At 42.9% G+C, this 27,618-nt stretch overlaps 1 protein-coding gene across 5 annotated transcripts in view; it reads left to right on the forward strand.

The window, feature by feature from the left end:
* Positions 1 to 27,618, forward strand: part of ST3GAL3 (ST3 beta-galactoside alpha-2,3-sialyltransferase 3) — a 226,739-nt gene that overhangs the window by 135,807 nt on the left and 63,314 nt on the right. For all 5 annotated transcript variants that reach the window (XM_018043059.1, XM_018043044.1, XM_018043051.1 and 2 more), the window contains one exon: positions 16,595 to 16,687. In XM_018043059.1, the coding sequence (XP_017898548.1) occupies positions 16,595 to 16,687 (93 nt within the window). The remainder of the gene's footprint in view (positions 1 to 16,594; positions 16,688 to 27,618) is intronic.

Below are 27,618 nucleotides of genomic sequence, written 5' to 3' on the forward strand. Positions count from 1 at the left end.
ATTCCCTACTGGGCTCCTTGGCTATACCTTGTGCTCAGTCATGTCTGATTCTTTGCAACCCCATGAACAATAGCTCGCCAGGCTTCTCTGTCCATGGGATTTTACCAGCAAGAATACTGGAGTGGGTTGCCATTTCCTCCCCCAGGGATCCTGCTCCTCCAACCCAGGGATCAAATCTATATCTCCTGTGTTGGCAGGTGGATTCTTTACTACTGTGCTACCTAGGAAGCCCATACTGGACTCCTTGCTGTTCCTAAAATACTCGCAGGTCATTCTTGGCGTTTACTCTTTCTTTTGTTTGGGACACTCTTTTCCAGATACCTACAGAGATTGCATTCTCCCTCACCTCTTCAGACCTTAGCTCAAATGTCCCTTTCTTAGTGAAGTCTCCCCTGACTGTGCCATTTAAAATTATAACCCATCCCCCACTGGCGTTCCTGTTCCCTTGACTTTGTCATTTTACTCCAGTGTTTATCACTATTGGAAATCTGCTTACTTATTGTCTGTCTCCTCTCACTTAAGGTGTGTGTGTGTGGGGGGGGAGTTAATTTGTTCACTACTGTTTCCTACCACCTAAAACATTGCCTAGTGCTTACTGATTGCTTAATAAATATTTGCTGGTTGAATGCGTGAGTTGGCAGATCACTCTCTGAAGTAGGCGGTATTAAATGAGAAAGTAACCATGGAAGTAATTTCCTTGTGTTCACAGAAGTACAGGTGATGAAGCCAGCATTCAAAATGTTCTCTGCCTGGCGCCAAACATCCTACTTGTCTCACTATTCAATATCGCTTTCTATTTTTTTCTCCCCAAATTTGCACTGTCCTAAATTTGAACCACTATATTGTAAACTTTATCAAGGAACTATGAATGTCCTGCTCACAGATCCATCCCCAATACTAGTATAATGTTTGTGGTGAATAGTAAATATTCAATAAATGTTTATTAAATCAATTAAAGACAGAGGAAGAAGCTATGAGAAAGAATAGTGCCATCTTTAATAACAAAACCCAGATTCCCCCCAGTATTGGAAGATCTGGGGACTCCCCTGCCTTTAGTCCTGAGTTTCAACATCTCCTGGAGGGTCTCTCACTTAAGAGCCTGCTTTCACCATCGCGTTGACTCCAGAGAGCACAGGTCCTCTTTAATACTTTAAAAAGAGAGAGAATAACAGAAACAACAATAATTTTCTCTTGGTTTCTCTTAGCAAAGCTAAAAATATTTCACTACAGACTAAACGAGGACAACAGGTAAATAAACCTTGAGAGTGAAAGAAACTCAAAGTAGTCCGGATTGCAAAATTCAGAGTTCTGACTCTCCTGTAGACAGCTGAAACCGGGGCCATACTTAGTTCACAATAGGAGAGCACAGCATTGCAGGACTTGACTGGGTTCTTGGCTTGGTGACTTCTAGCCTGTTTAACGACTCACCGTTCACACTTCTTCCTAGATATCTTGATACCTATGTGGTCAAGATCTTAAAAGTCAAATTCCCACTTTGTAGCTCACCCAGAGTCTCAGCACAGTGGTTCTTAACCTTGACTGAATATTAGGATCACCGGGGGAGCTTAAAAAATTACCGATGCCTGCCTCCCACCCCTTAAATATTCTGAAGTCATGGACTTGAGATGTGGCCTAGGCATTGGGATTTTGAAAGCTCCCCATGTGCGTCTAATACTGCTCTAAAAGAGTACATTTCCTGTCTGAGGAACTCTTCACTTTCTCAGATGAGTGATACCAAAAATAAACTCACCTTTAAGGGGAGGCCCCTGCTTGTACATAGGACACGTCTATATACAGTATTTCTCAACCCAGGACCTTGCCACCCAGAGTCCTGGTTTAGTTGATTAGGAATCAGACTCAGTTATCTTTATGTTTGAAAGTTCCACCAGGTGATTCTAACTTGTCAGGGTTGAGAACCAGGGTATCATCTTCAAGCCTATCACTATAACCATATCTGAATATAGCATAATAACTACTGCAGAATGTAGTATTAGTTGTGCTAGGGCAGTCAGATTGTGAGTACATTATTTCTTTTGAGCTTACATTTTCTGTATTGTCCTTATATACCTTTTTAATGAAAAAGTATATTGGGATATGCCTTCATTTCTGTAATTAAAAAAAAACTTTCATTATGCTCTCTAGGTCTCTAAATACTATTTTCAAAAATCCATTTTATATTAAGTTTTTTTGTTATCAACCCTTTCTCTAGTTTTTTCTTCAGGGTCTTTTAAAACCTGAATCAATTGAAGAGTTTCCTGTACATTCTGTTGGCCTACTTAAATAGTTCTTCATTATGTATAACTGAAATAAATATTTGTGTAAAAACTTAATATCTGTCTTCTCTGTGCGTCAAAACTCCATGATGTCTAAGGATGAGACGTGATAAGTCTGGAGGAATGGGCAGACCAAATCATACAGGGCTTTGGAGGAGACAGTAAGAAGTTTGGGTTTCTTGAAGACAAAAGATGCCATTGAAGTATTTTAAGGAGCTGAAAAATATAATTAGTTTTGACTTGTAGGAAGATGATTTTGGCTGCAGGAAGGTATATGGGTTGGAGAGGAGCAGAAATGGAAAGGAAAATAAGACTTAGGAGGCCATCATAGGAACAAAGTGTAGAGATCAGTAGAGAAAAATCAATAAAATCAAAAGCTGATTCTTTGACAATATTAATAAAAATCAGTAAACCTCTAACCAGGTTAACCAAGAAAAAAAGAGAGAAGACACAAATTAACTAATATCAGAAATGAAAGAGGGGTCACCACTACTGATCCTATGGACTTTAAAAGGCTCATAAAAGACTATTGTGAACAACTCTGCCTGCAATAGACCAATTACTTGGAAGACACAAACTACCAAAACTCATGCAAAAGAAATAGGTCATCTGAAAAGGCCTGTATCTACCAAGGAAATTGAATCAATAATCAATAACCTTCCAAAACAAAAACACATAAAATATAGGTTCAGATGGTTTCACTGGTGACTTCTATCCAACATTTAAGGAAAAGATGATACCAATTCTCTACAATCTCTTCCAGAAAAATAGAACCAGAAGGAACACTTCCTAATTTGTTTTGTGAAGCCAGCGTTACTCTGAAACCAAAACCAGATAAAGACATTATAAGAAAACTACAGACCAATATCTTTCATGAGCATAATGCAAAAATTCTCAACATATATTAGCATGTTGAATCTAACAAAGTATAAGAAGAACCATACATCTTAATGAAGTGGGATTTATTCCAGATATACAAGGTTCATTCAACATTAGAATGTCAGTTACTGTGTTGCATCACATCAGGCTACAGAAGAAAAGCCATATGATCATATCTGTAAGATGCAAAAAAGCACTTGATACAATTCAACATCCAATCATGATTTTAGGAAAAACTCTCAGCAAAATAGGAATAGAAAGAAACTTGCTCAGTTTAGACAAAGAACATCTACCAAAAAGTCTATACCTAACATCTTGCTTGATAATGAGAAACTAGATGTGGTGTTGGCAGTTTAGTCGCTAAATTGTGTTCGACGTCTTTGCGACCCCAAGGGCTTGTAGCCTGCCAGGCTCCTCTGTCCATGGAATTTTCCAGGCAGGAATACTGGAGTGGGTTGCCATTTCCGTCTCCAGGGGATCTTCCCGACCCTGGGCTTGACATGCGTCTCCTGCGTTGCAGGTGAAGTCTTTATTGCTGCGCCGCCGGGGGAGCCCTGAGAAACCCAAGTCTGGGAAAAGACAGTGTCCCTCTGTACTATTCCTATTCAGCATCATGCTGAAAGGTCTAGCTAATAGTACAGGAAATAAAAGGCATAGACATTAGGAAGGAAGAAATAAAATTGTCTTTGTTCACAAATGATGATTGACTATGTAGAAAATTCCAAAGAATTGGCAAAAAACCTCCTGGAACTAACTAGCAGTTAGTTGGAAAGAAGCAGGATACAAGGTTAACCTACAAAAGTCGGTTGCTTTCCTATATACCAGAAATAAACAATTGGAATTTGAAATTAAAACACAATATCATTTATATTGTCACACACGCAAAGAAATATATATAGAAAGAGCCAACATTGTTTAGATGTAAGTTCCTCTTAACTTGATCTATAAGTTCAACATAATCTCAATTAAAATCCTGGTGAGTTATTTTATGGATAGCAACAAACTTATTTTAAAATATTATTAACCAGAGGATTTTTGCAGAAACTAATGCCTGAAGTGTTAATGCCGTCTCCAGTCAATAATGTGTTAAAGTGTATATGGAAAGGCAAGCAACTGAGAATAGTCCACATAATAACTGATAAAGAAGAGTAAAGTTGAAAGACTGATCCTACACTAGAGTTACAATAAAGCTACAATAATTAGGACAACATGGTATTGGCAAAAGAATAGACAAACAGACCAATGGAATAGAGTAGAGTCCAGAAATAGAAATTCACAAATACAGTCCATTGATCTTTGACAGAGGAGCATAGGCAAGTCAATGGAAAAAAAGGATTTTCTTTTCAACCATTGGTGCTAGCCCGATTGGTCATCCATGTGTAGAAAATGAATCTTTCACTTTATACTTTTCATAAAAATTAAAGCCAAAATGGAATCTAATAGACTTCAATGTAAATCACAGAACATCTAGAAGGTAACGAGAGAAAATCTATGTGACCTTGGATTTGACAATGAGTTTTTAGATATAAAACCAAAAGTACAATTCATGAAAGAAAAAAAACCAGTAAGCTGGCTTACCAAAATTGAAAACTTTTGTTCTGTGAAAGAAACTGCTAAAAGAATAAAAAAGCAAGCCACTAATTAGAAAAAATACTTGCAAAACACATGTTTAATGAAAAACTTATTCAAAATATACGAAGAACTCTTAAAACTCAACAAGAAGAAGACAACAAACCCGGTTAGAAGTGGGCCAGAGACCTTAATAGAGACCTCATCTGACAAGATACACAGAAGGCAAATAAACAGATAAAAAGATGCTCACATCATGTGTCATTGTTTTTGTTGTTTAGTAGTAAGTTGTGTCTGACTCTTTTGTGACCCCAGGGACTGTAGCCCACCAGTCTCCTCTGTCCGTGGGATTTCCCAGGCAAGAATACTGGAATGGATTGCCATGCCCTCCTTCAGGGGATCTTCCCAACCCAGGAATTTAACCCATTTCTCTTGCATTGGCAGGCAGATTCTTTACCACTGAGCCACCAGGGAAACTGCATGTGTCATTAGGGAAATGCAAATTAAAACAAGAATAAAATATCACCACACACCTATTAGAATGGCTAAAATCCAAGACACTGACACACCAAATGCTGGCCAGGGTGAGGAACGACAGGCAGTCTCATTCGTTGCTGGCAGGAATGCAGAACGGTTCAGCCATTTTGGCAAGGTGTTATAAAAGCTAAACGTAGTCTGCATAGCAATTACTCTTGTAGGTATTTACCCAACTGAGGTGAAAACTTACCTCTATACAAAAACTGCACAGAAATATAGCAGTATGGCACAAATGTTGCACAGTATTCTGGTTTGTACAGTAATAAAGGCCTTTTTGTTTAATTACCTTTAAAACATTCTTAATTGCCAACAACTGGGAGGAACTGAGATGGCCTTCATTAGATAAATGGATAAACAAACTGTAGTACATCCAGACAGTGGACTATTATTTGGCACTAAAAAGAAATGCGCTATCCAGCCATGAGCAGGTATGGAGGAGCCTTAAATGTGTATTGCTAAATGAAAGAAGCCAGTCTGAGAAATCTATGTACTGCATGGTTTCAACTGTATGACATTCTGGAAAAGGAAAAATTAAAGAGATCAGTAAATACTATGCTACAGATCTTATGAGATTTAGCCTTCCCATTGAGCTCAGATATGGACTGGCCAGTTGAAGACAAGACCTTGTGTAAGAGATATTTGCCTTATTTCAGTGGCCCTCCTTCTCTGTTCCCAGGAGCCTCCTGATCTCCCTACCTATAGAGCAGAAGTTTGGAGACAGCCAAGTGAGTTGGAGAGACTAATTCAAGTAAGAAACATAAAAGAAACCGTTTTTTTCTCATTAAATTAGTGAAATTATGATGATAATTCAGGTGATCTAGAAGCCGTAAAAGTAGAAGTCAAACATTCAGTTCAGTTCGGTTCAGTTCAGTCGCTCAATCGTGTCCGAGTCTTTGCGACCCCATGAATCGCAACACACCAGGCCTCCCTGTCTATCACCAACTCCCGGAGTTCACTCAGATTCACGTCCATCGAGTCAGTGATGCCATCCAGCCATCTCATCCTCTGTCGTCTCCTTCTCCTCCTGCCCTCAATCCTCCCAGCATCAGAGTCTTCTCCAATGAGTCAACTCTTCGCATGAGGTGGCCAAAGTACTGGAGTTTCAGCTTCAGCATCATTCCTTCCAAAGAAATCCCAGGGCTGGTCTCCTTCAGAATGAATTGGTTGGATCTCCTTGCAGTCCAAGGGACCCTCAAGAGTCTTCTCCAACACCACAGTTCAAAAGCATCAATTCTTCGGCTTCGGCGCTCAGCCTTCTTCACAGTCTAACTCTCACATCCATACAGGACCACAGGAAAAGCTATAGCCTTGACTAGACGGACCTTAGTCAGGAAAGTAATGTCTCTGCTTTTGAATATGCTATCTAGGTTGGTCATAACTTTTCTTCCAAGGAGTAAGCGTCTTTTAATTTCATGGCTGCAGTCACCATCTGCAGCGATTTTGGTGCCCCAAAAAATAAAGTCTGACACTGTTTCCACTGTTTCCCCATCTATTTCCCATGAAGTGATGGGACCAGATGCCATGATCTTCGTTTCTGAATCTTGAACTTTAAGCCAACTTTTTCACTCTCCTCTTTCACTTTCATCAAGAGGCTTTTTAGTTCCTCTTCACTTTCTGCCATAAGGGTGGTGTCATCTGCATATCTGAGGTTATTGATATTTCTCCCGGCAATCTTGATTCCAGCCTGTGTTTCTTCCAGTCCAGTGTTTCTCATGATGTACTCTGCATAGAAGTTAAATAAACAGGGTGACAATATACAGCCTTGACGTACTCCTTTTCCTATTTGGAACCAGTCAGTTGTTACATGTCCAGTTCTAACTGTTGCTTCCTGACCTGCATACAGGTTTCTCAAGAGGCAGGTCAGGTGGTCTGATATTCCCATCTCTTTAAGAATTTTCCACAGTTTATTGTGATCCACACAGTCAGAAGTCAAACATTAAAAGAGTAATAACAGTTATTGACATTTGTATAATCTTTAAAGAATGTTCTAACCTCCATTGTTGCAAGAAACCATTTGATCTTCCCATCAGTCCTATTTATTTTAGCTATTTTAAGAGTTAAGGGAACTGATTATCTCATGCCTGAGGTTACACAACTAGTAGGTATAAGAGTTAGTTTCTTAAACTCCAGTCTTTTTACCTTTAAGCCCAAAGAAAGCAAAGGCTTTGATGGGAAAAAAGGATGGATTTTAAAATCAGTTTCCCTTGTCAAGAATGATAATAATAGTTATTCTAGAGTGGAGCTGCTCCAAGGATATGCAGAAAGTGAAACTGAAATTTGCTCAGTTGTGTCTGACTCTTTGTGACCCCATGGTCAGGCCAGAAAACTAGAGTGGGTAGACATTTCCTTCTCCTGGGGATCTTCCCAACCCAGGGATCGAACCCAGGTCTCCTGCATTGCAGGCTGATTCTTTACCAGCTGAGCCACCAGGGAAGCCCAAGAATTCTGGACTGGATAGCCTATTCCTTCTCCAGAGGATCTTCCTGACCCAGGAATTGAACAAGGGTCTCTGGCATTGCAGGCGGATTCTTTACCAGCTGAGATGCGAGGGAAGCCCTAGGATGCGTGGAGCCCCAGCTAAATATTTTTGTGAGGTCTCTGCTGTATAAACAAGTCCATCCACTTGAGATGTAATGATTTATTGATGAGGATTTAGAAGAGCACAGGAAAGAAGAGATACTTAGATATGTGTTTATTATTGAGTCAGTGCACCTGAAGTATCTTTAGAGTATCCAGATACTCTCTCTTTCTGGTTCAGGGACCATCTCATCATTTTTTTTTTTAATTGTCAGGTATATCATTCCTGACTAATTTCACATCGTCTATCACTAAAATAGGTAGCAGTACTCTTATTATTGACAGTGCCAGGACTTTCTGGAACCTGTTTTATAGAATCAGTATAGATCTTCTTGTCTCTTCAGTTCTCTAGTTCCCTTTATTTCATGCTGGTTACATCATTACTCTTGATGCCACACTACGTTATCCTGCAAGCTGCCCACAAATACTGGGTTCCAGCAACTCTGAAAGTTGTGGCTGCACTTTGTTGACAGTGACCATGAATGTAAGTCTTAACCAGAGTATGCAGGGGAAATGTGAATTGTGATTAGTTCTGTGGCCATTTGAAACTCACCATATGAATCACGAAGAAGGAGTAAGGAGATTGAAACAGTATTCAGAAGCCTCCCAACAAACAAAAGTCCAGAACCAGATGACTTCACTGGTGAATTCTACCAAACATTTAAAGAAGATCTAATACCAATCCTTCTCTAACTTTTCCCAAAAAATGGAAGAGGAGGGAACACTTTCAAACTCATTTTATGAAGTCAGGACTAATCCTGATACCAAAATCAGACAAAGACTCTACAAGAAAAGAAAATTACAGGCCAATATCTTTGACGAACACAGATATAAAAATCCTCAACAAAATTTTAGCAAACTGAATTCAACAGTACATTAGAAGAATCATACACTGTGATTATTCCAGGGAACCAAGGATGGTGCAACATTCATAAATCAATTGATGTGATACACCACATTAATAAAATTAAGGGAAACATATGATCATCTCAGTAGATGCAAAAGAAGCATTTGACAAAATTTAACATCCATTCATAATAAAAGCTCTCAACAAAGTGAGTATAAAAAGTAGTGTAACTCAACATAATAAAGACTGCTTCCCTGGTGGCCCAGAGGTTAAAGCATCTGCCTCCAATGCAGGAGACCCGGGTTCGATCCCTGGGTCGGGAAGATCCCCTGGAGAAGGAAATGATAACCCACTCCAGTATTCTTGCCTGGAGAATCCCATGGACGGAGGAGTCTGGTAGGCTTCTCCTACAGTCCATGGGGTCGCAAAGAGTCAGGCACGACTGAGCGACTTCACTTTCTTTCTTTCTTTTGGATAAGCCCACAGATAACATCATACTCCATGGTAAAAAGAGCTGAGTCTTTCCTCTAAGATCAGGAACGAAACAAAGATGTCACTCTTGCCACTTTTTTTCCATCATAGTACCAGAAGTCCTAGCCAGAACAGTTAGGCAAGAAAAAGAGATAAAGGGCATCCAAATTGAAAAGGAAAAAGTAAAACTGTCTATATTTGCAGATAACATTCCTAAAGATTCCACCAAAAATAAAAACAAACCTGTCAGAAGTATTTTTAAAAATTCAGTAAAGTTGCAGGATACAAAATCAGTATATTAAAATCAACTGTGTTTCTATACACTAATAATGAACTATCAGAAAGAGAAATTAAGAAAACAACCCCATATACAATTGCATCAAAAAGAATAAAATACCTCAGAATAAATTTAGTTGAGGAGATGAAAGATTTTACACTGAAAACTATAAGACACTGATGAAAGAAACTGAAGATGCAAATAAATGGAACAATATTTCATACTGATGGATTGGAAGAATGAATACTGTTAAAGTGCCCATAGTATCCAAAACAACCTACAGATTTGATGTAATCCCTACCGAAGTTATCATTTGAAATTTTATAGAACAGCACATCTTCCAACCATGCTTCTCTTGATTTCTCTTAGCCCACGTGCCTGGATCTAAGGGCTATTCTGCCTCAGAGGATTACTGTAAAGCTATATTAGGTAATTAGGTCAACTGTCTCGAGCATAGTTTATGTTCAGTAAATGCTAATTCCTCTGTTCTTTTCACTACCACCCAGAAAGAGTGTGCATTTTTAAGCGAAATGGAGAAAAAAAACGGGCTTCCCAGGTGGCACAGTGGTAAAGAATCCGCTGCCAATTCAGGAGACTATGAGATGCAGATTGGATCCCCCGGTCAGGAAGATCCCCTGGAGCTGGAAATAGCAACCCACTCCAGTATTCTTGCTTGGAAAATCCCATGGACAGAGGAGCCTGGCGGGCTACAGTCCATGGGGTTGCAAAGAGTCAGACATGACTGAGTGACTAAGCACACACACACACAACACACACACACACACGTAGAAACAAAATTGGAGTAATCAAAAGAGATTCCTGGTGGAGAGTCTTGGTGAGAACTACCTGTATAGCTCAGGCTAAAAGCATTTGCAAGAGCTTCCTGGAAAGCATCCTCCCAGCCAAAATGAAGTAAAGTACAGGGCCTTGGAGACAAAGAGAAACTGCAGTAATGTCAGCTCCAGAATCACTGATCAGAGAGAATGGCTGATTTGCTGAGAAGGTATTGCAGTGTTCAATAACAGGAGCTGAGAGGCAGGGCCTCCAGAGCCGAGAAATACCCTAAATTCCAGATGACACAGATCAAGCAGTCCCTGTTCTCTTAAAGAGGCATAAGACAGTGCCACCAAGTTGATCATGGACAGGACAGAGTTGCTCAGTCGTGTCCGACTCTTTGCGACCCCATGGACTGTAGCCTATCAGTCAGGCTCCTCTGTCCATGGAATTTTCCAGGCAAGAGTGCTGGAGTGGATTGCCATTTCCTTCTCCAGGGGATCTTCCCGACCCAGGAATCAAACCTTGGTCTCCCGCATTACAGGCAGACACTTTACCATCTGAGCCACCAGATCACTCTTAAGTGGGCAACACTGTGTAGAAGCCCAACGCTGCAGTGGAGTTCACAAAGAGCAAAGGGTCAGTGATGCCCAGGGCAGGACAAATCAGCACACCTCAAATGTGGGTGAGTGGAAAGACTGATGATAATTCAAAAAGAGCCAGCAGACCTGTAGTCACGGAGGGAGAGGCAGTCAGAGGAGATAGAAATTATCCTGAGGGAGAAAGCTGTATATCTTGGATCTTGAAAGGGTCTTTGGCAGTATTCAATAACCTTTCTTACAGAAAAGTTATTTCAAGGAAAAGAAAATGAAAATGTTTAGTGACAGGGTAGGATTGCTATAGCTAAACTAAGCTGCTTCTGCCATTTCCCAAATCATGCCATTGTTCCAGAGGCGTCTCTCTAGTCATTGGAGAAGTGCGTCTTCGTCCAGAAGGCAAGGGAGGACAGAGCTGAAGAAGCAGTGGCGGGATGAGCTCTGTGCTGAGCACTCTCCTGTGTGTTCACCATGCCAGCCCTCTCAGCACAGTCATACGTTGACTGGCTACCTTAATTAAGTTGCTACGTTTGCTTGATAAGAAGCTAATACTTGTTAACTATGGTTTGTCAGGCTGTGTGCTGGGTGCGTTACATTTATGGTCCTATTTCATTCTCACAACCAGTTCTTTGAACTGCTTCTAGTAAACTAGCTCAGGGAAGGAGTAAGGGGGCACAACAAGGGGCTGCTCTAAGTTCAGTCTTCTCTGAGACGTTCTAGACATTAGGCCATTGGTCATGAGATGCCTGATCTGTAGAGTCCTAACCCTCAAAGTCCACTCTTCATTTTCCGCATCCCCACACCACCCCACCCCACCCCAACCCTTCCTCTCAGTTCACCTTCCAAGCCAAGGTAACCAGCTGAGTTCAGTCCAACAAACATTTTGCTAGGCGCTCATACTCTCAGTGCCATGCATGGTACTTTGTGATGGGCACTATGCTCAGATTTCATGGTCTGGGAGAGAAAGATGTCTAAATGGATAGTTACTCGTCAGGGTAACAAGCGCTAGGCCGTATTCCCATCCTAGACATCATTGTATCTCTAATCCCAGGCCAGCATCTAGCACATAACAAGAGCAAGACTATTAGAGTTAGCATGTACCGAGAGAGAGGGAGAGCTATGTGCCAGGCATTGCACGAAGCACTTTATTCTCAGTGTAATCCGCACCACAATTTTGTGAAGAGTTAGTGTAATTCCAGTTTCAAAGATGTGGAAATTAAGTCACAGAGCAATTAAATAACATGCCCAGTTACTAAGTGGTGGAGCCAGGATATAAGCCCAAGCAGAGTGTCTGCCTCTGAGTGTCTGCTGAGTGACTAGTGAGTGAGAGGACAGAAGGCCAGGAGGTGGGAGAGAGAGAGAGAACGTGGGAACCAGTGAGCAAGGTCAGGTGAATGTCAGCGCTAGGTAAAATGAGGTCCACAGGCATGGGAGGCTGGTTCTGCTTGGCAGGGGAAGCCATCACGAAAGGTTTCATGAAGGAAGTAGTGCTTAACTGAATGTTCAAGATAAATAGGTGGTCACTGGCTAGGGCAGGGTGGGGTAGACAGAGCTAAGCCAGCGCTTCTACTTTCCCCCTCTCACCTTCTCCAAGACTGCTCCAACGGACCCACCTCTACTGCCCCATGCATGAGTTTTCCTCTTATTCTAACCAGCTTATGTGCATGCCAAATATTTTCCTAACCTCAAAAAAACATCTTGCCCTGCGCTTTCCCTCCAGCTATTGCCCCATTTCATTGTCCCCCTTTATAACAAAACTTCTAAAAATAGAAGTCTGTTATTCCCTGGCTCCAATTCTGTTTTCTCTTAAGCCCAATGAAATCACCATTTCACTCCCACTCCGGTGAAACAGCTCTTCTCAAGGTCAAGAGTAGCCCCCATGTTGGCAGATCCAGCCATCAATCCTATGGCCACCTCCTCCCAGGCCCCACACAGTGTTCGATGCAGTTGGTCCCTGCATCCTCCTTGAGACCCTTCCTTCCTTTAACAACTGAGACATCACGGTCTCTCCTGGGTATTTTTCCGTCTCAGGCGCTGCTTCTTTCAGCCTTTGGCCATGCTCCTCCTCACCTCCCGAATGTTGATCGTGAAAATACACGTGGTGATCCAGGGCACTCTCCCACTGGAAATCATTTAGCACTCTCTCCAGGACAGAATCCACACTTGAGCCCAGTGTTCGAAGCCTGCACCATCTTGCTGCCTGCCCCTGCCACCTCACCTTTCATGAAGTATTTGTGTGGTGCTCTGGAGACCAGCCAGCCCCTCCAGATGCCCTTTCTCACCACATCCTCCAAGATCCCTGGGAACTGAGTGGTTCCCATTGGCAGATGAAGAAGCTGCGAATCAGATTGTCCTTCCTTTGCCCAAGGTCACACGGCTTGCAATGTCCTCCTTTGTGAAAGATTCTAATTCCAGGTCCTGTGTTCTTCCCACTTACAACCCGTTTGTTGTTTGACCCAATTCCTTACACTCGGTGCTTCTCAGTGAAGCAGAGGCATGGAAGTCTGGTTCCTTCTTTTAGGTGCCAGCCTCTCCATCTGGATCTCCTCTGAAGAGCGCAGTGGTTTACACTCTTCACCCCAGGCGCTTGGTAGTCACGTTTGCAGGACAATGGGTGCTCTTACTGGTCCAAATGCTAAATCTCCCCAAATGAAAGGCCAGCTGCAGAGCACGAGAAGAACAAGGGTTGAATGATTTGATCAGACATCTGTGGGGGCCTCCTGGCATTTGGAGTGTGAGCGCCTTAGAGAAACTAACCATTCTGGCCCGAGGGAGTTGGAGACAGTTAATCTTGGTGGTTCTGACCGCTCACTGCCCCAGAGGTCCCAGCCTGCTGCATGACTCAGAGTCCCCAACACTCCCCCTATTCTTCTCTCACTGGGATAGTCGGGAAGCCATTTCTAAGGCATTTTAATTTGGTAATAGCTTGACGTGGCCCGCTATGCCCAGGGCTGTGTGTTTTAGAAGTTACTGTTGCTTTCTCCGTGGGGGAATTGGTTTTGCGCTGCTCCATCCGGGATATCTGACTGCCCTGCATAGCCATGGGAAGAGCCTTTCCTATTGGCTCCTGGTTTCCCATGCTCCTGCTTGTCTGGGCTTTTTCTTCTCCATTGTGGGTTACCTGAGTGCACAGACCCTGGACTATTCCATAGCCCAGTTCTTTTTTTTTAATTTTTAAAAATTGTTACACAATTTTTAGAGATTACTTCCCACTTATGCTTATTACAAAATATTGGCTATGTTCCCTGTGTCATACAATACATCCTTGAACCAGTCTTAGAGCCTATAGTTTGCATCTCCCACTCTCCCACCCCTGTTTTGCCCACCTGCACCCTTCCCTCTGGTAACCACTGGTTTGTTCTCTATATCTGTGAGTCTGCTTGTTCTTCGTTATATTCCCTAGTTTGTTGTATTTCCTAGATTCCACATAAACATGATATCATACAGAGTTTGTGCTCCTCTGTCTGACATTTGACTTAGCCTCATGCCCTCCAAGCCCGCCTATGTTGCTGTGCATCCACAGCCCTGATCCTTGAGGAGCTTCGCCAAAAGATGGTGTTTATTAGCGAGGAAAGATGTGGCTGAAGGTTTGCTGTTGTACAGGCATTTCTACATGCATTTCTGCAATGCACTGTGTTAAAGAGGCAGTGGCCATCCATCTTTCCTTTGCTTTGTGGAACTTTCTGGAATTCACAAAGACCATAGGAACCCACAGTAAGAGGCAGGCAAGGGGATAGGGGGCTATGAGGGACTCTTAGTGGCTCAATGACTGTTACACACTGCCAGAGAGCTCCCCTACCCCATCTCCAGCTGCACTGACCGCTCATGCTGCACCGGCCTCTGTGCGACTCTCTGTGATGGCACTGACTGGGATCCACACCAGGGCGGTGTCCTGTTGAGAGCTTCTGCACTCATGTCAGAGAAAGATAGGTTCAAATAGTATCCACCACTTGCTAGTTGTGTGACCTTGAATAAGCCTCTTCATCTTTCTGAGCTTCTGTGTGAATTAATAATCAACAGCACCCTACTCACATGGCTATTGAGAGGAATAATTGAAGACACCTGTAATGTTCCTGTCACTGTGCCTAGTCCAGAAGTTTCCAGTAGGTTCAGTAATTGCACTTCATTTCTGAAATACAGTTGTTTCCATAAGAAAATACTGTTATGTAAATTCTCTTGTTAAACCCTTGACCTTTTTTTGCCTGCCAAATAAAGGCCCAACTCTGACTTGTCGCTCAGCGTTTGTATTTGCATTTCAGGCTTTACATTTCATTGTTAGGGAAGACTAAGAAAATGTAGATTTCTAGAAGAAAATGCATGTAGATACAGATGAGTTTGTCTAAATTCCATGAGCAGTGGCTCTGTATAAGGCCCTGGGCCAGGATCACAGGGCTAAGTAAATCACACATGATACATGCTGGGCAGTGGCATCATGGTTTCTGGCTGTCCTGTACAGGCACCAACCTCCCCCACCCCATACCCACTGCACCCTTGTCCCTGCAGAAGGCAGCCCCAAGGGAAGACTTGCTGCAGGGCCCTGGCACAGCAGAGCAGCTGGGCATCAGTGTGCTGGCAGCTGGCCCAAGGGTGGAGGCGGGGGAGGTTGGGGCTGGGAACTGGCCAGCAGCCAGAGCTCCCTCAGGTGCCCCAGCACACGGGGCCTCCAGCCCAGCAGTCACGGGATGGGTCCTATTCTTCCGCTTTGGTTTTCTCTAGACTGCACTGAGCAGGGTTTGGGGAGGCAGGGCAGTGACTCCAGCCCCATGTTGACCCCATACAGATGTTGAAGATGAGAGAGGTGAGATGACTTGACTACAGTCACACAGCAACAGATCCAGGGCTAGAACTCACAAGTCTTCTGAAAAATAGTCAGCGCTGTCTGACTTGTGGACTCCTGAGATTGCCTTATTTCCAGTCCAAGTGCAGTGAGATTGTCAGTGAGAGTTCCTTCAGAAAATCATCGAGGTCTTCTGTGTGCCCATTCTCTGTGCAAGGAACTGGGGGTACAGGGTTAAATCAGACCCTGACTTTGGGAATTCACAGCGCCATGAGCGAGACATACTACCAACAGCTGTAGTTCAGTATGGCAAGTGCCGATGGGGGCAAGCACGTAATGTGGGTGATGGCAGATGGACAATGAGCACAGAGGAGGCACTTGGCCCAATCTGGGGGTCTGGGAGTTACTCCCAGTGAAACTGACATCTGAGCTGAGTTGTGAAGGACCAGGAGGCAGAAGGAGAACAAGGAAGAACATTCCAGGCAGAGGGAATAGGACAGCAGGAGAACATACTCAATGAGACCCCCCATCATATATTTGACGTATATTCAGGGCACTGAGCACTTCCCACTGGCTGGACCATAGTATGTGTGAGAGAATAAAGGCAGATGAGGCTGGACATGTAGAAACATTCAAGAAGGTTAAAAAGGCTGTGCCTGTGATTTTATTAAAGCCTGGGAGCTCTCTCCTTAGGTCTCCAGGGCACCAATCTCCTAGTCTGGGAGCCTGGATGGAGTTCCTGATTTCCTTGCAACCAGGCTTACTGCAAAGAATCTATTTGAAATCTAGTGAGTTCCTTTTACCAAATTCCACAGAAGGGCCTTGTTGTTTATCTACTTATTCCTTTAGAATGTCCTGGCTCCTCCCCTCCACCCGCCTCTGGAAACTTGGTGTGGAAAAGGGACTGAAGTGCTGATTGTAGCAAATGAAGCTTGATTCAAGGTTTAAACACCAACAGCTCTTCATGAAACAGTAACCACTGCCCGGCAAGCTATGACTCTCCGTCTCTCCCCACAGGCCTGCAGAGTTAGCCACCAAGTACGCAAACTTTTCAGAGGGAACCTGCAAGCCTGGCTATGCTTCGGCCTTGATGACTGCCATCTTCCCCCGGTAAGTGCTCTGGTTTCTTCCCATCACCTGGCTAGCCCGGTCCATGGCCCAGGGCTCAGACACACCTGCCCCTGGTGGCAAGTGGTGTGCTCCTGAGAAAGTGAGATTCTGTGGTGCCTTCTCTCCTGCATCCTTGAGTCTGTGGGTGCCTGAATGCCTGAAAGGACTTTGCTTTGGTTGGCTCCTACCCCAGTCCTACTCTCGGCCCTGGTTACAACTTACCTCATCCTCTCTGAGCTTGTACCTGCCAGCACAGCTTGTTTTTGCAGAGCAGAAAGAGGAGGTAGGACCTATGTGCTCCCCCTAGGAAGCCAGGTATCCAGAGGTAGCCAGACAGTGATCCGCAGCACAGAAGCTCATAGTCCTTTCTAGAAGCTAGGACCTGGCTTCGGGGAGGCATGTCCAAATAAAGCAGAGTTTCTGAGGCTGGCTGTTTGGGCACCTTCCCTCTCTGTCCCTTTGGCGTCCTGGAGTTCCTGATTTCCTTAATTGCAGGCTGCTGAAAGAAGCCCTGCCAAACCCTGGGAGATCCTTTCACCAAATTCCCCTAAGAGACCTTACTTGCTTTATCTGCCTTTTCCTTTCGGGTTTTCTTTTCTGAAGCCTCAGTGTGGAAAAGAGCCTAATGTGCTGTGATCATCTAGTCTGCAGTCTGAGTGCAGTGAGATCCTGGGGTTGTTTCACTCCTTCGGAGAGCTATAGGAGTATCTGACTCAAGGGGTTGTAGGAGGGGCTGCTCAGGACCTCTGGGAGTCAAGATATAGCACCTAGACCACCAGAGGAGCCCTTGGGGTGGCCTCTTGGAGTGGGCTCTGCTCACTGGGGGAAGGGGATGCACTCCATCCCTTAGAGGCTGAGGTTGGGGCACAGAGTCCTTGCACAGGAATGCTGGCGAACAGCTTGCCCAACAGCAGATCCAAGATACTTGGATATTATGGTCCCTTTCTCTCCTAACGTAAGCCATTCAAGCTTAGCTCCTTGTATAAAATGGGGGCTCTGCTGACTGAATATCTGGTGTTCAGATAGAGATCTTTGTCCAGGCTCTGCCTTCCAGTATTTTGCTTCTCCCAGCTATTTACTGAGCACTTTTTCAGGGTCTGGCAGTATATTTTATATTCTTACATGGGTTTTCTTGGACCTACATGGCTCAGGCCCCTGGGCCAGACACCTGTGAGTTTTCCTTGAAATGTATGTGGATTTTATTAACTGAAAGTAATACAAGCACATGGGGCTAAGAACTCAACAGTACAAAAGGGTATATACTTCCACTCCAGACCCTGGAGACAGCCAATATACCATAAAAAGGAACAGACTGTATTTATTGTCCTATGTCTTGCTTTTTATGCCTAACAGTATATCTTAGAAATTATCCTATTATCAGCATATATGGATTCATCTTATATTTTAAATGATTGCATAATATATAATTGTTTGGAGGTATCACAATTTTATTAAAAATTCACTGAAGTTTAATTTATATACAGTGAAAATTGCTTACTAGTACAGTTGTATGGGTTTTGAGAACACCTTTGTGCAACTACCATAACAATCAATAGAATATTTCCATCATCACCTCCGAATATTCCTTCATGCTTCTTTGCAGTTAACCCCCTCCTTGACTCTCAGGCCTCAACAACAACTGTCGCTGTAGTATTTGCAGAATGTCATATAAATGGATCATAAAGTAGCCTTTTGAGTCTGCCTCTTTTGTTTGGTATAATGCATTTGAGATTCAAGCATATGTGTAGCAATTGTTTGTTCCTTTTTGTTGCTGAATAGTATTTCATTATACGGGCATAACGTTTTATGTTGTTTATCTATTCAGCAGTCAAAAGGTATTTGGGTTAATTCCAGTTTTTAGCTATTATAAATAAAGCCAGTATAAACATTTGTATAGAGGATGTATGCTTCACTTTGTAAGAATTTGTCAAACTGTTTTCTGAAGTGACTATATTCTTTTGCTTTCCTGCCAGCAAAGTATGAGGATTTTAATTGCTTTACATCCCTAATATCAATCTTTTTTATTTTAGCTGTCCTAGTAGGTTGAGAGCAGTATCTCACTATGATTTTAATTTGTATTTTACTAATGACTAATGATATTGAGTCAGACTTCCTGTGAGCGTCCAGGAGTCTCTGGCGAAGGGCATGGGTTGACAGTGGCCTGCCATGGGGCTAGGGGCACTGAATACAACAGGCCTGAGAGCCTCGGGGTGTGCTGGCATAAGTCCTTTTGAAGGAGGTAGCCATTACCCCTACCATAATTTGGCCTCAGGGAAGGAACTACAGGGAGGGAACACAGCTCCATCCATCAACAGAAAATTGGATTAAAGATTTATTGAGTATGGCCCTGCCTACCAGAGCTGGGCTTCCCAGGTGGTGCTAGTGGTAAAGAACCCACCTGTCAATGCAGGAGATATAAGAGACAAGGGTTCAATCCCTGAGTCGGGAAGATCCCCTGGAAGAGGGCATGGCAACCCACTCCATTATTCTTGCCTGGAGAATCCCATGGACAGAGGAGTCTGGCGGGCTACAGTCCATAGGATCGCAAAGAGTCGGACATGCCTGAAGTGACTTAGCACATCAGAGCAAGACCCAGATTCCCCCGCAGCCAGTCCCTTGCATCAGGAAGCTTCCACAAGCCTCTTATCCTCACCCATTTCAGAGGGCAGACAGAACGAAAACCACAATCACGGGAAACTAACCAAACTGAGCACATGGATCTACTGAGCCTTGTCCTATTCAATGAAACTATGAGCCATGCCATGTAGGGCCACTCAAGATGGATGGGTCATGGTGGAGAGTTCTGACAAAGTGTAGTCCATTGGAGAAGGGAATGGCAAACCACTTCAGTGTTCTTACCTGGAGAACTCCATAAACAGTATGAAAAGGCACAAAGATATGACACTGAAAGATGAATTTCCCAGGTTGGTAGGTGCCCAATATGCTACTCAAGAAGAGTGGAAAAGTATCTCCAAGTCTGATGCTGTAAAGAACAATATTGCATAGAAACATAAAATGTTAGGTCCATGAGTCAAGGTAAATTGAACATAGTCAAGCAGGAGATGGCAAGAGTGAACATCAACATTTTAGGAATCAGTGAACTAAACTGGACTGGAATGGGTGAATTTAATTCAGATGACCATTGTATCTACTACTGTGGGCAAGAATCCCTTAGAAGAAATGGAGTAGCCCTCATAGTCAACAAAAGAGTCCAAAATGCAGTACTTGGGTGCAGTCTCAAAAATGACAGTATGATCTCTGTTTGTTTCCAAGGCAAACCATTCAATATCACAGTAAACCAAGTCTATGCCCCAAGCGCAAATGCTGAAGAAGCTGAAATTGAACTGTTCTATGAAGACCTACAAGACCTTCTAAAACTAACACCCAAAAAAGATTCCTTTTCATCATAGGGGATTAGAATGCAAAAGTAGGAAGTCAAGAGATACGTGGATTAATGGGCAAGTTTGGCCTTGGAGTATAGAATGAAGCAGGGCAAAGGCTAACAGAGCTTTGCCAAGAGAACACACTGGTCATAGCAAACACCCTCTTCCAACAACACAAGAGAAGACTCTACACATGGACATCACCAGATGGTCAATACTGAAATCAGAGTGATTATATTCTTTGCAGCCAAAGATGGAGAAGTTCTATACAGTCAGGAAAAAACAAGACCCGGAGCTGACTGTGGCTCAGATCATGAACTCCTTATTGCAAATTCAGACTTGAGTTGAAGAAAGTAGGGGAAACCACTAGACCATTCAGGTATGACCTAAATCAAATCCCCTATGATTATACAGTGGAAGTGATGAATAGATTAGATCTGATAGACAGAGTGCCTAAAGAACTCTGGAGAAAAGGAAAGATATAAGCATCTGAATGCAGAGTTCCAAAGAATAGCAAGAAGAGATAAGAAAGCCTTCTTCAGCGATCAATGCAAAGAAATAAGAGGAAAAGAACAGAATGGGAAAGACTAGAGATCTCTTCAAGAAAATTAGAGATACCAAGGGAACATTTCATGCAAAGATGGGCACCAAAAAGGAAAGAAATGGTATGACCTAACAGAAGCAGAAGATATTAAGAAGAGGTGGCAAGAATACACAGAAGAAATGTACAGAAAAGATCTTCACAACCCAGAAAATCATGATGGTGTGATCACTCACCTAGAGCCAGACCTTCTGGAATGCAAAGTCAAATGGGCCTTAGGAAGCATCACTACAAACAAAGTTAGTGGAGGTGATGGAATTCCAGTTGAGCTATTTCAAATCCTGAAAGATGATGCTGTGAAAGTGCTGCACTCAATATGCCAGCAAATTTTGAAACCTCAGCAGTGGCCAGAGGACTGGAAAAGGTCAGTTTTCATTCCAATCCCAAAGAAAGGCAATGCCAAAGAATGTTCAAACTACTCCACAATGGCACTCATCTCACACACTAGTAAAGTAGAGCTCAAATTTCTCCAAGTGAGGCTTCAGTAGTACGTGAACCATGAACTTCCAGATGTTCAAGCCGGATTTAGGAAAGGCAGAGGAGCTAGAGATCAAGTTGCCAAGATCTATTGGATCATCAAAAAAGCAAGAGAGTTCCAGAAAAAGGTCTATTTCTGCTTTATTGACTATGCCAAAGCCTTTGCACTGTGTGGATCACAATAAACTGTGGAAAATTCTGAAAGAGATGGGAATATCAGACCACCTGACTTGCCTCCTGAGAAATCTGTATGCAGGTCAGGAAGCAACAGTTAGAACCCACATGGAACGACGGACTGGTTCCAAATTGGGAGAAGAGTATATCAAGGCTGTATATTGTCACCCTGCATATGTAACTTATATTCAGAGAACATCATGTGAAATGCTGGGCTGGATGAAGCACAAGCTGGAATCAAGATTGCCAGGAGAAATATCAATAACCTCAGATATGCAGATGACACCACCCTTATGGCAGAAAGTGAAGAACTAAAAAGCCTCTTGATGAAAGTAAAAGAGGAGAGTGAAAACGCTGGATTAAAACGCAGCATTCAAAAAAGGAAGATCATGACGTTTGGTACCATCACTTCATGGCAAATAAATGGGGTAACAGTGGAAACAGTGAGAGACTATTTTCTTGGGGTCCAAAATTACCGCAGAGAGTGACTGCAGCCATGAAATTAAAAGATGCTTGCTCCTTAGAAGAAAAGCTATGACAAAACTAGAGAGCATATTAAAAGGCACAGACATCACTTTGCCAACAAAGGTCCGTCTAGTCAAAGCTATGGTTTTTCCAGTAGTCATATATGGATGTGAGAGTTGGACTGTGAGGAAAGCTGAGTGACAAAGAATTGATGTTTTTGAACTGTGGTGTTGGAGAAGGCTCTTGAGAGTCCCTTGGTTAGCAAGGAGATCAAACCAGTCAATTCTTAAGGAAATCAGTCCTGAATAGTCATTGGAAGGATTGATGCTGAAGCTTAAGCTCCAGTACTTCGGCCATCTGATGCAAAAAACTGACTCATTGGAAAAGACCCTGATGGGTAAGGTTGAAGGCAGGAGGAGAAGGGGATGTCAGAGGATGAGATGGTTGGATGGTATCACCGACTCCATGGACATGAGTTTGAGCAAGCTCCAGGAATTGGTAATGGACAGGGAAGCCTGGCATGCTGCCGTCCATGGGGTCGCAAAGAGTCAGACACGACTGAACAACTGAATTGAATTTACTTTTTCCTTTGGGTAGATGCATATTTCTATTTATTCTTTTTCTTTTGCTTGAAGAATGTCTTTTAACATTACTTAGGAGCAAAATCTAATGGCAGTGAAATCGATCAACTTTGGTTTCTCTGATCAAGTCTTTATTTTACCTTCAGCTTCAAAAAGCTGTTTTTGACTGTGTATAACAATTCTAGGTTGACAATTTCACAAACACACACACATATTACCTTAAAGATATAACTTCATTTTCTTTTGATTTGTATAGTTTCTTTGTCTTCTGTCATTGTTACCTTTTTTTTGCTTTGTATATAATGTTTCTCTTTTCCTCTGGCTACTTTTTTGAGATTTTATTCCTTATCACTTGTTCTCAGCAATTTGATATGATGTACTTTGTTGTAGTTTTCTTTACATTATTCTTGACTTGCATTTATCTAGCTCAGTGAATCTGTGGGTTTGTATTTACTTTTAATCAAATTTGGATGCTTTTTTCCCTTATTTTTTCAAATATGTTTTCTGTTCATCACCCTTCCCAGAATTCCAATTACATGTATGTTAAGCCATTGGTCCAACTGGTTTGTTTGATGCTATTGCATTGGTGGGGTTTCCCCCCCCCCAATTTTTTCTTACTTCTCTTTGTGCTTCATTTTGGATAGTTGATATTTCTGTGTTTTCACATCCACTGATATTTGTTTTGTGGTGTCTAATCAGCTGTTAATCCCATCTGGTGTGTTTTCATGTCAGATACTGTGTTTTTAATCCCTGTGGTTCTATTAAGGTCTTTTTATATCTTGCACTTCATTCTTTATTATGTTCATGCGGTCTTCTGTTGGTAATTTCATCATCTCTATCATTTCTGGGGTGGTTTCTCTTGTTTGATTTTTCTCCTGATAATAACCTATATTTTTCTAATTCTTCATATGCCTGACTGGTAGTTTTTTTTTTTATTAGATTTAAAACAATGTGAAATTTATGTTTTTATGTGCAAGATTTTTTTGTATTCTCTTAAATAGTTCTAGTTTTGCTTGGGTGTGTTGTTAAATTACTTGGAATCAGTTGTATCCCTTTGAGACTTGCTTTTAATGTTGTTGCTGCAGGTGTTGAGTAACCCTTTGTCTAGGGCTAATTTATCCCCATTACTAATGCAGTACCTGTCTGAAGACCTGACCCAGTGCCTTGTGCGTTGCAAGGCATTTCCACCTGCCTGATTTATTTCCACAGTGCTTTTGTCAATACAAACAATGAATTTATAATTTTGAAAGTTATTGACAAGCTGTCCTCTGTAGCAGTTCTTGAATTTATATCTACACGTAGTATTTTATAGAGTTGTCTTTGTCTTCATCCAATACTTGTATAGCTTTATTATTTGTATTTGAATTAATAATCCATTTGAGATTTTTGTTGTTTTGTTTTGGTGTTAGGCGTGATTCTTGGTGTCAGGGTCTGGGTTTGTTTAATTATTTTCCTTTTGGGTAACTAGTGTTTTTTGATATTTTGACTAAAAAGTTCTAAGTAAATTCAGGAATTTGAAATTTGTAGCAACAATATTTTGACACAAGAGGTTTTGATACAGCTCTTTTGACATGTTAGTTTTGACTCCACCTAATAAAAACCAACTTAAATCTCTCTCTCTCTCTGTTTTGTTACCAAGTGCTATATGAAGCGTATTCTCACTCTGTTCCTAAGCCTCAGGCCTCCTTGAGCCCAGCCAGTCACTGCCTCTTACACCTGAGCAAAGACTGGGGAGCAGGCAGTGGTAATGGAGGGGATGCTGATTCTCTGGCCTGTCCAGGATGCAGAATCCTGCTTCTCTGGGAAGCCAGCCCGCTCACTCTTGCACCTGCCTCCTTTCCTCCTCAAAACTTGCCTGCCTGGATACATTGTCCTCTGGTGAGAGAGATGGGGAGGAGAGGCCATGCGATCCAAAGGAACTCAAATTTATTGAGCACCTACTCAACTCTGTACAGTGGATTAGGGCTTTTCATCTATTGGTCTCATGGAAGGGAAAGTCTTCCCTGACCTCCGCCCATGAACACACTGTTAGTCTTTCCTCGACCCATCCCACTGCACTGATGCACACATTGCTCTGTCACTGCACTTATAACCGTGTATTGCTCTTTCTTCTCCCGTCATAGGCTGTGCGCCCCTTAGCACAGAAATATGGTCTTGTTCATGGCTGCTGCTGCTACTGCTAAGTCGCTTCAGTCGTGTTCAACTCCGTGTGTCCCCATAGACGGCCACCCACCAGGCTCCCCATCCCTGGGATTCTCCAGGCAAGATCACTGGAGTGGGTTGCCATTTCCTTCTCCGTCATGGCTGCTAGTACTTAGCAGACCCGTTAGCACTTAGTAGGTGCTTAATGCTTGTTACATGAATGGATATGGATCTCTGCCCTTGGGAGACTAAGAGTCTGAGGGTGTGAGAAATGTGGATAAAACACTGTTTCAGTGGAGAGAGTTACCAAAGAAAAATAACTATTTTGACATGTCTTTGGATATCAGTTGTTATATACTTGCTGAAAGCCCATGTGCCTAGTGCCATACTAGGTATCCAAGAACACTTATAAGAGGAGTTCCTATTGGAGAGCACCGTATAATCCTAATCTTATTAATAATCTTGAAAATAGTCCAGGTCTTCTGATGTTCCCACTCAAAATATACCCAGAAAACACACTTGCTTTATTCAAGTTACTTTATTTAGAATGGCTCATTGGCTTTTAAATAGTAGCTTTACCACTGATGATTCCTTGGTGGCTCAGATGGTAACAAATTTGCATGCAATGCAGGAGATCCAAGTTCGATCCCTGGGTCAGGAAGATCCCCTGAAAAAGGGAATGGCAACCCACTCCAGTATTCTTGCCTAAAGAATTCCATGGACAGAGGAACCTGGTGGGCTGCAGTCCATGAGTCTGTCACAAAGAGTCTGACACAACTGAGTGAGTAACACACACACCAATGTGTGCTAGATTAGAAAGAGATGAGATGTGGAGACCCAGAGTTCCCACAGCCTTCTCACTTAATAGGCTGTGCATGATCTTGGAAAAGTCAGAGCATCACATAACTCATTAGTCAAGAGGATGAAATGAGATGATGTATCTTGGGGCTATGAATGTTAGATCCTTCCAACAAAATTTAATATTAGACATTAATTGAATTCTGTTTTTTCAGTGACTTTCGTTAAATCAGGTTAGTTTTTTTCAGTAAGAAATAAAGATCCCAGAATAGGTCATGGTATACATTTAAAATGTAGGTTTAAAAAATATGTATAACTCATAAAACCGTTTTACAAATATTTTTACTTCTTTATTTGTCTGGCTGGGCAGGTGCCTCCGTTGCAGCATGCGGGGTCCTTAGCTGTGGCATGCGAAATCTTAGTTGCGGCATGTGGGCTCTAGTTCCCCGACCAGGATCGAACCCAGGCCCCTTGCATTGGGAGCACGAGTCTTAGCCGCTGGACCGCCAAGGGAGTCCCTAATTCATAAAATCTTAATGGACGCGCCCCATTTTCCTAGCAGTGCTTTGCTATAAACGTACAAGAGGCTTTTTAAAAGTGCTTTGGTGAAAGAGTGAGTATCATGTCTTTCTGATGGTCACCAGCAGATCCACTCAGCATCAGGTGCAAGCATGCAGCCATAGGCGAGGAGAGAGCAGAATCCAGACCCAGGCTGTGCCCAAGCACAGCAGCGACGCTGACAGCCAACACCTACTGGTGTATCAATATTGACTTCCCAGATCCTCTGCTGAGACCTTCTCCTATTCGTTCTGTTTAAGAATCTGCCTGCCAGTGCAGGAGGTGCAATAGACGTGGGTTCGATCCCTGGGTTGGGAAGATCCCCTAGAGTAGGAAATGGCCACCCACTCCAGTATTTCTGCCTGGAAGGTCCCATGGACAGAGGAGCTTGGTGGGCTACAGTCCATAGGGTTGCAAAGAGGCAGACAAGCACAGTCTTCCCAACAGTCCTCTGAAATAGAACAGTTATTGATACACTTTTAGCCCTGAGGAAATGGAGGCATAAAGAAGTCAAGCAATTGGCCTGAGGTCACATGGATAGGATGTTTTGAATCTGAGAACTCTGACCTCAGAGCTTACATGCTCAACTGCCACCTTCTACTGCCCCTTGCTGCTGCTGTCTTATGGACAGGGTGGCTGGGGGCCAGATCACAGAGGTCTACCAGATGCCCCGTGGGGGCTCTAGAGGCATTGGTGTGGGAACTGCCCTCTTGCCCAGCTCTACAGAGGAAAACCTCACTTCTCTTGAGATGTTTGTTGCCTTGGGAAGGCCAGGGTACATAGTGTGTGTCTGTAACTGTGTGTGTCTGTGATCCTCATACTACTAAGGAATCATTGCTGTCATCCAAGCTGACCAAGTTCCCCAGAGTGCAAAGCCGCCTGTGAAACCTTGCTGAGATCTCTGAGTCAGGAAATCGGGAGGAATGACAGAGTCCCAGCTGTCTATTTGGGGAATCGTGCATGAGAAGGTGCAGGAGGCCCACTGCACTGCCCTGGGGGATTTGAAACTTTATAGTCTTCTGGCCAGGGTGACTGGGTATCTTGTATCCCCACATTCCAAAGCCCCTCCCTCTCTGTCCTTCATGGTTTCTGGGACTTTTATCACTTAAACACCAGGGAGGTGTGGAAAGATGGGAAAGGCACCCTTGTAAAGCTCTGTCCTGTGCCATAAATTACAGAGGAGAATAGAGCACCATCCGCTTCCACAGATTCATTGTCCTAGCCTGAGAGCAAGTTGAGTGTTCCCCCACTCCCCTGCCCAGGAGTGTGCAAAGAGACTTGTTACTCTTGCTCTCTCTGCTTCCTCATGCCCCCTTCTTCTTAATTTCTGTACTCTCACTTCCATTCCCACCACCCCTCCCTGAAATGCTCTTGTCCAGATCGCCCAGAAGGACTAACTGACACAGCCAACGGGCGGACCTCTGTTTTTTGACCTCTCTGAAACATTTGGCAGTATTGATCTCTTTCTCTATTTTGAACATTTTGTAACCCTCTTTTCATTAATGCTTGTCCAAACTCCCTTCTCATTCTCCTATTTCTCTATTATTCCTTCTCAGTCTCTTTTACAAGCAGTCTCTTTTTCCTGTACCCACCCTGAAATGTTGATGTTAAAAAAAAAAGAACGTTGATGTCTGCTAGGCTTCAACCATGGTCCTTTTTCTTCTCTTCTCACTATATGTTAGCTTCAGCTACAGATATGTGCTGGTGACTCTCAAATCTGTTAGGACCTCAGATCTCTTCTGATCTCTAGAC

Source organism: Capra hircus, chromosome 3, assembly GCF_001704415.2.
Source record: "Capra hircus breed San Clemente chromosome 3, ASM170441v1, whole genome shotgun sequence".
In the NCBI taxonomy this organism is placed as follows: domain Eukaryota; kingdom Metazoa; phylum Chordata; class Mammalia; order Artiodactyla; family Bovidae; genus Capra; species Capra hircus.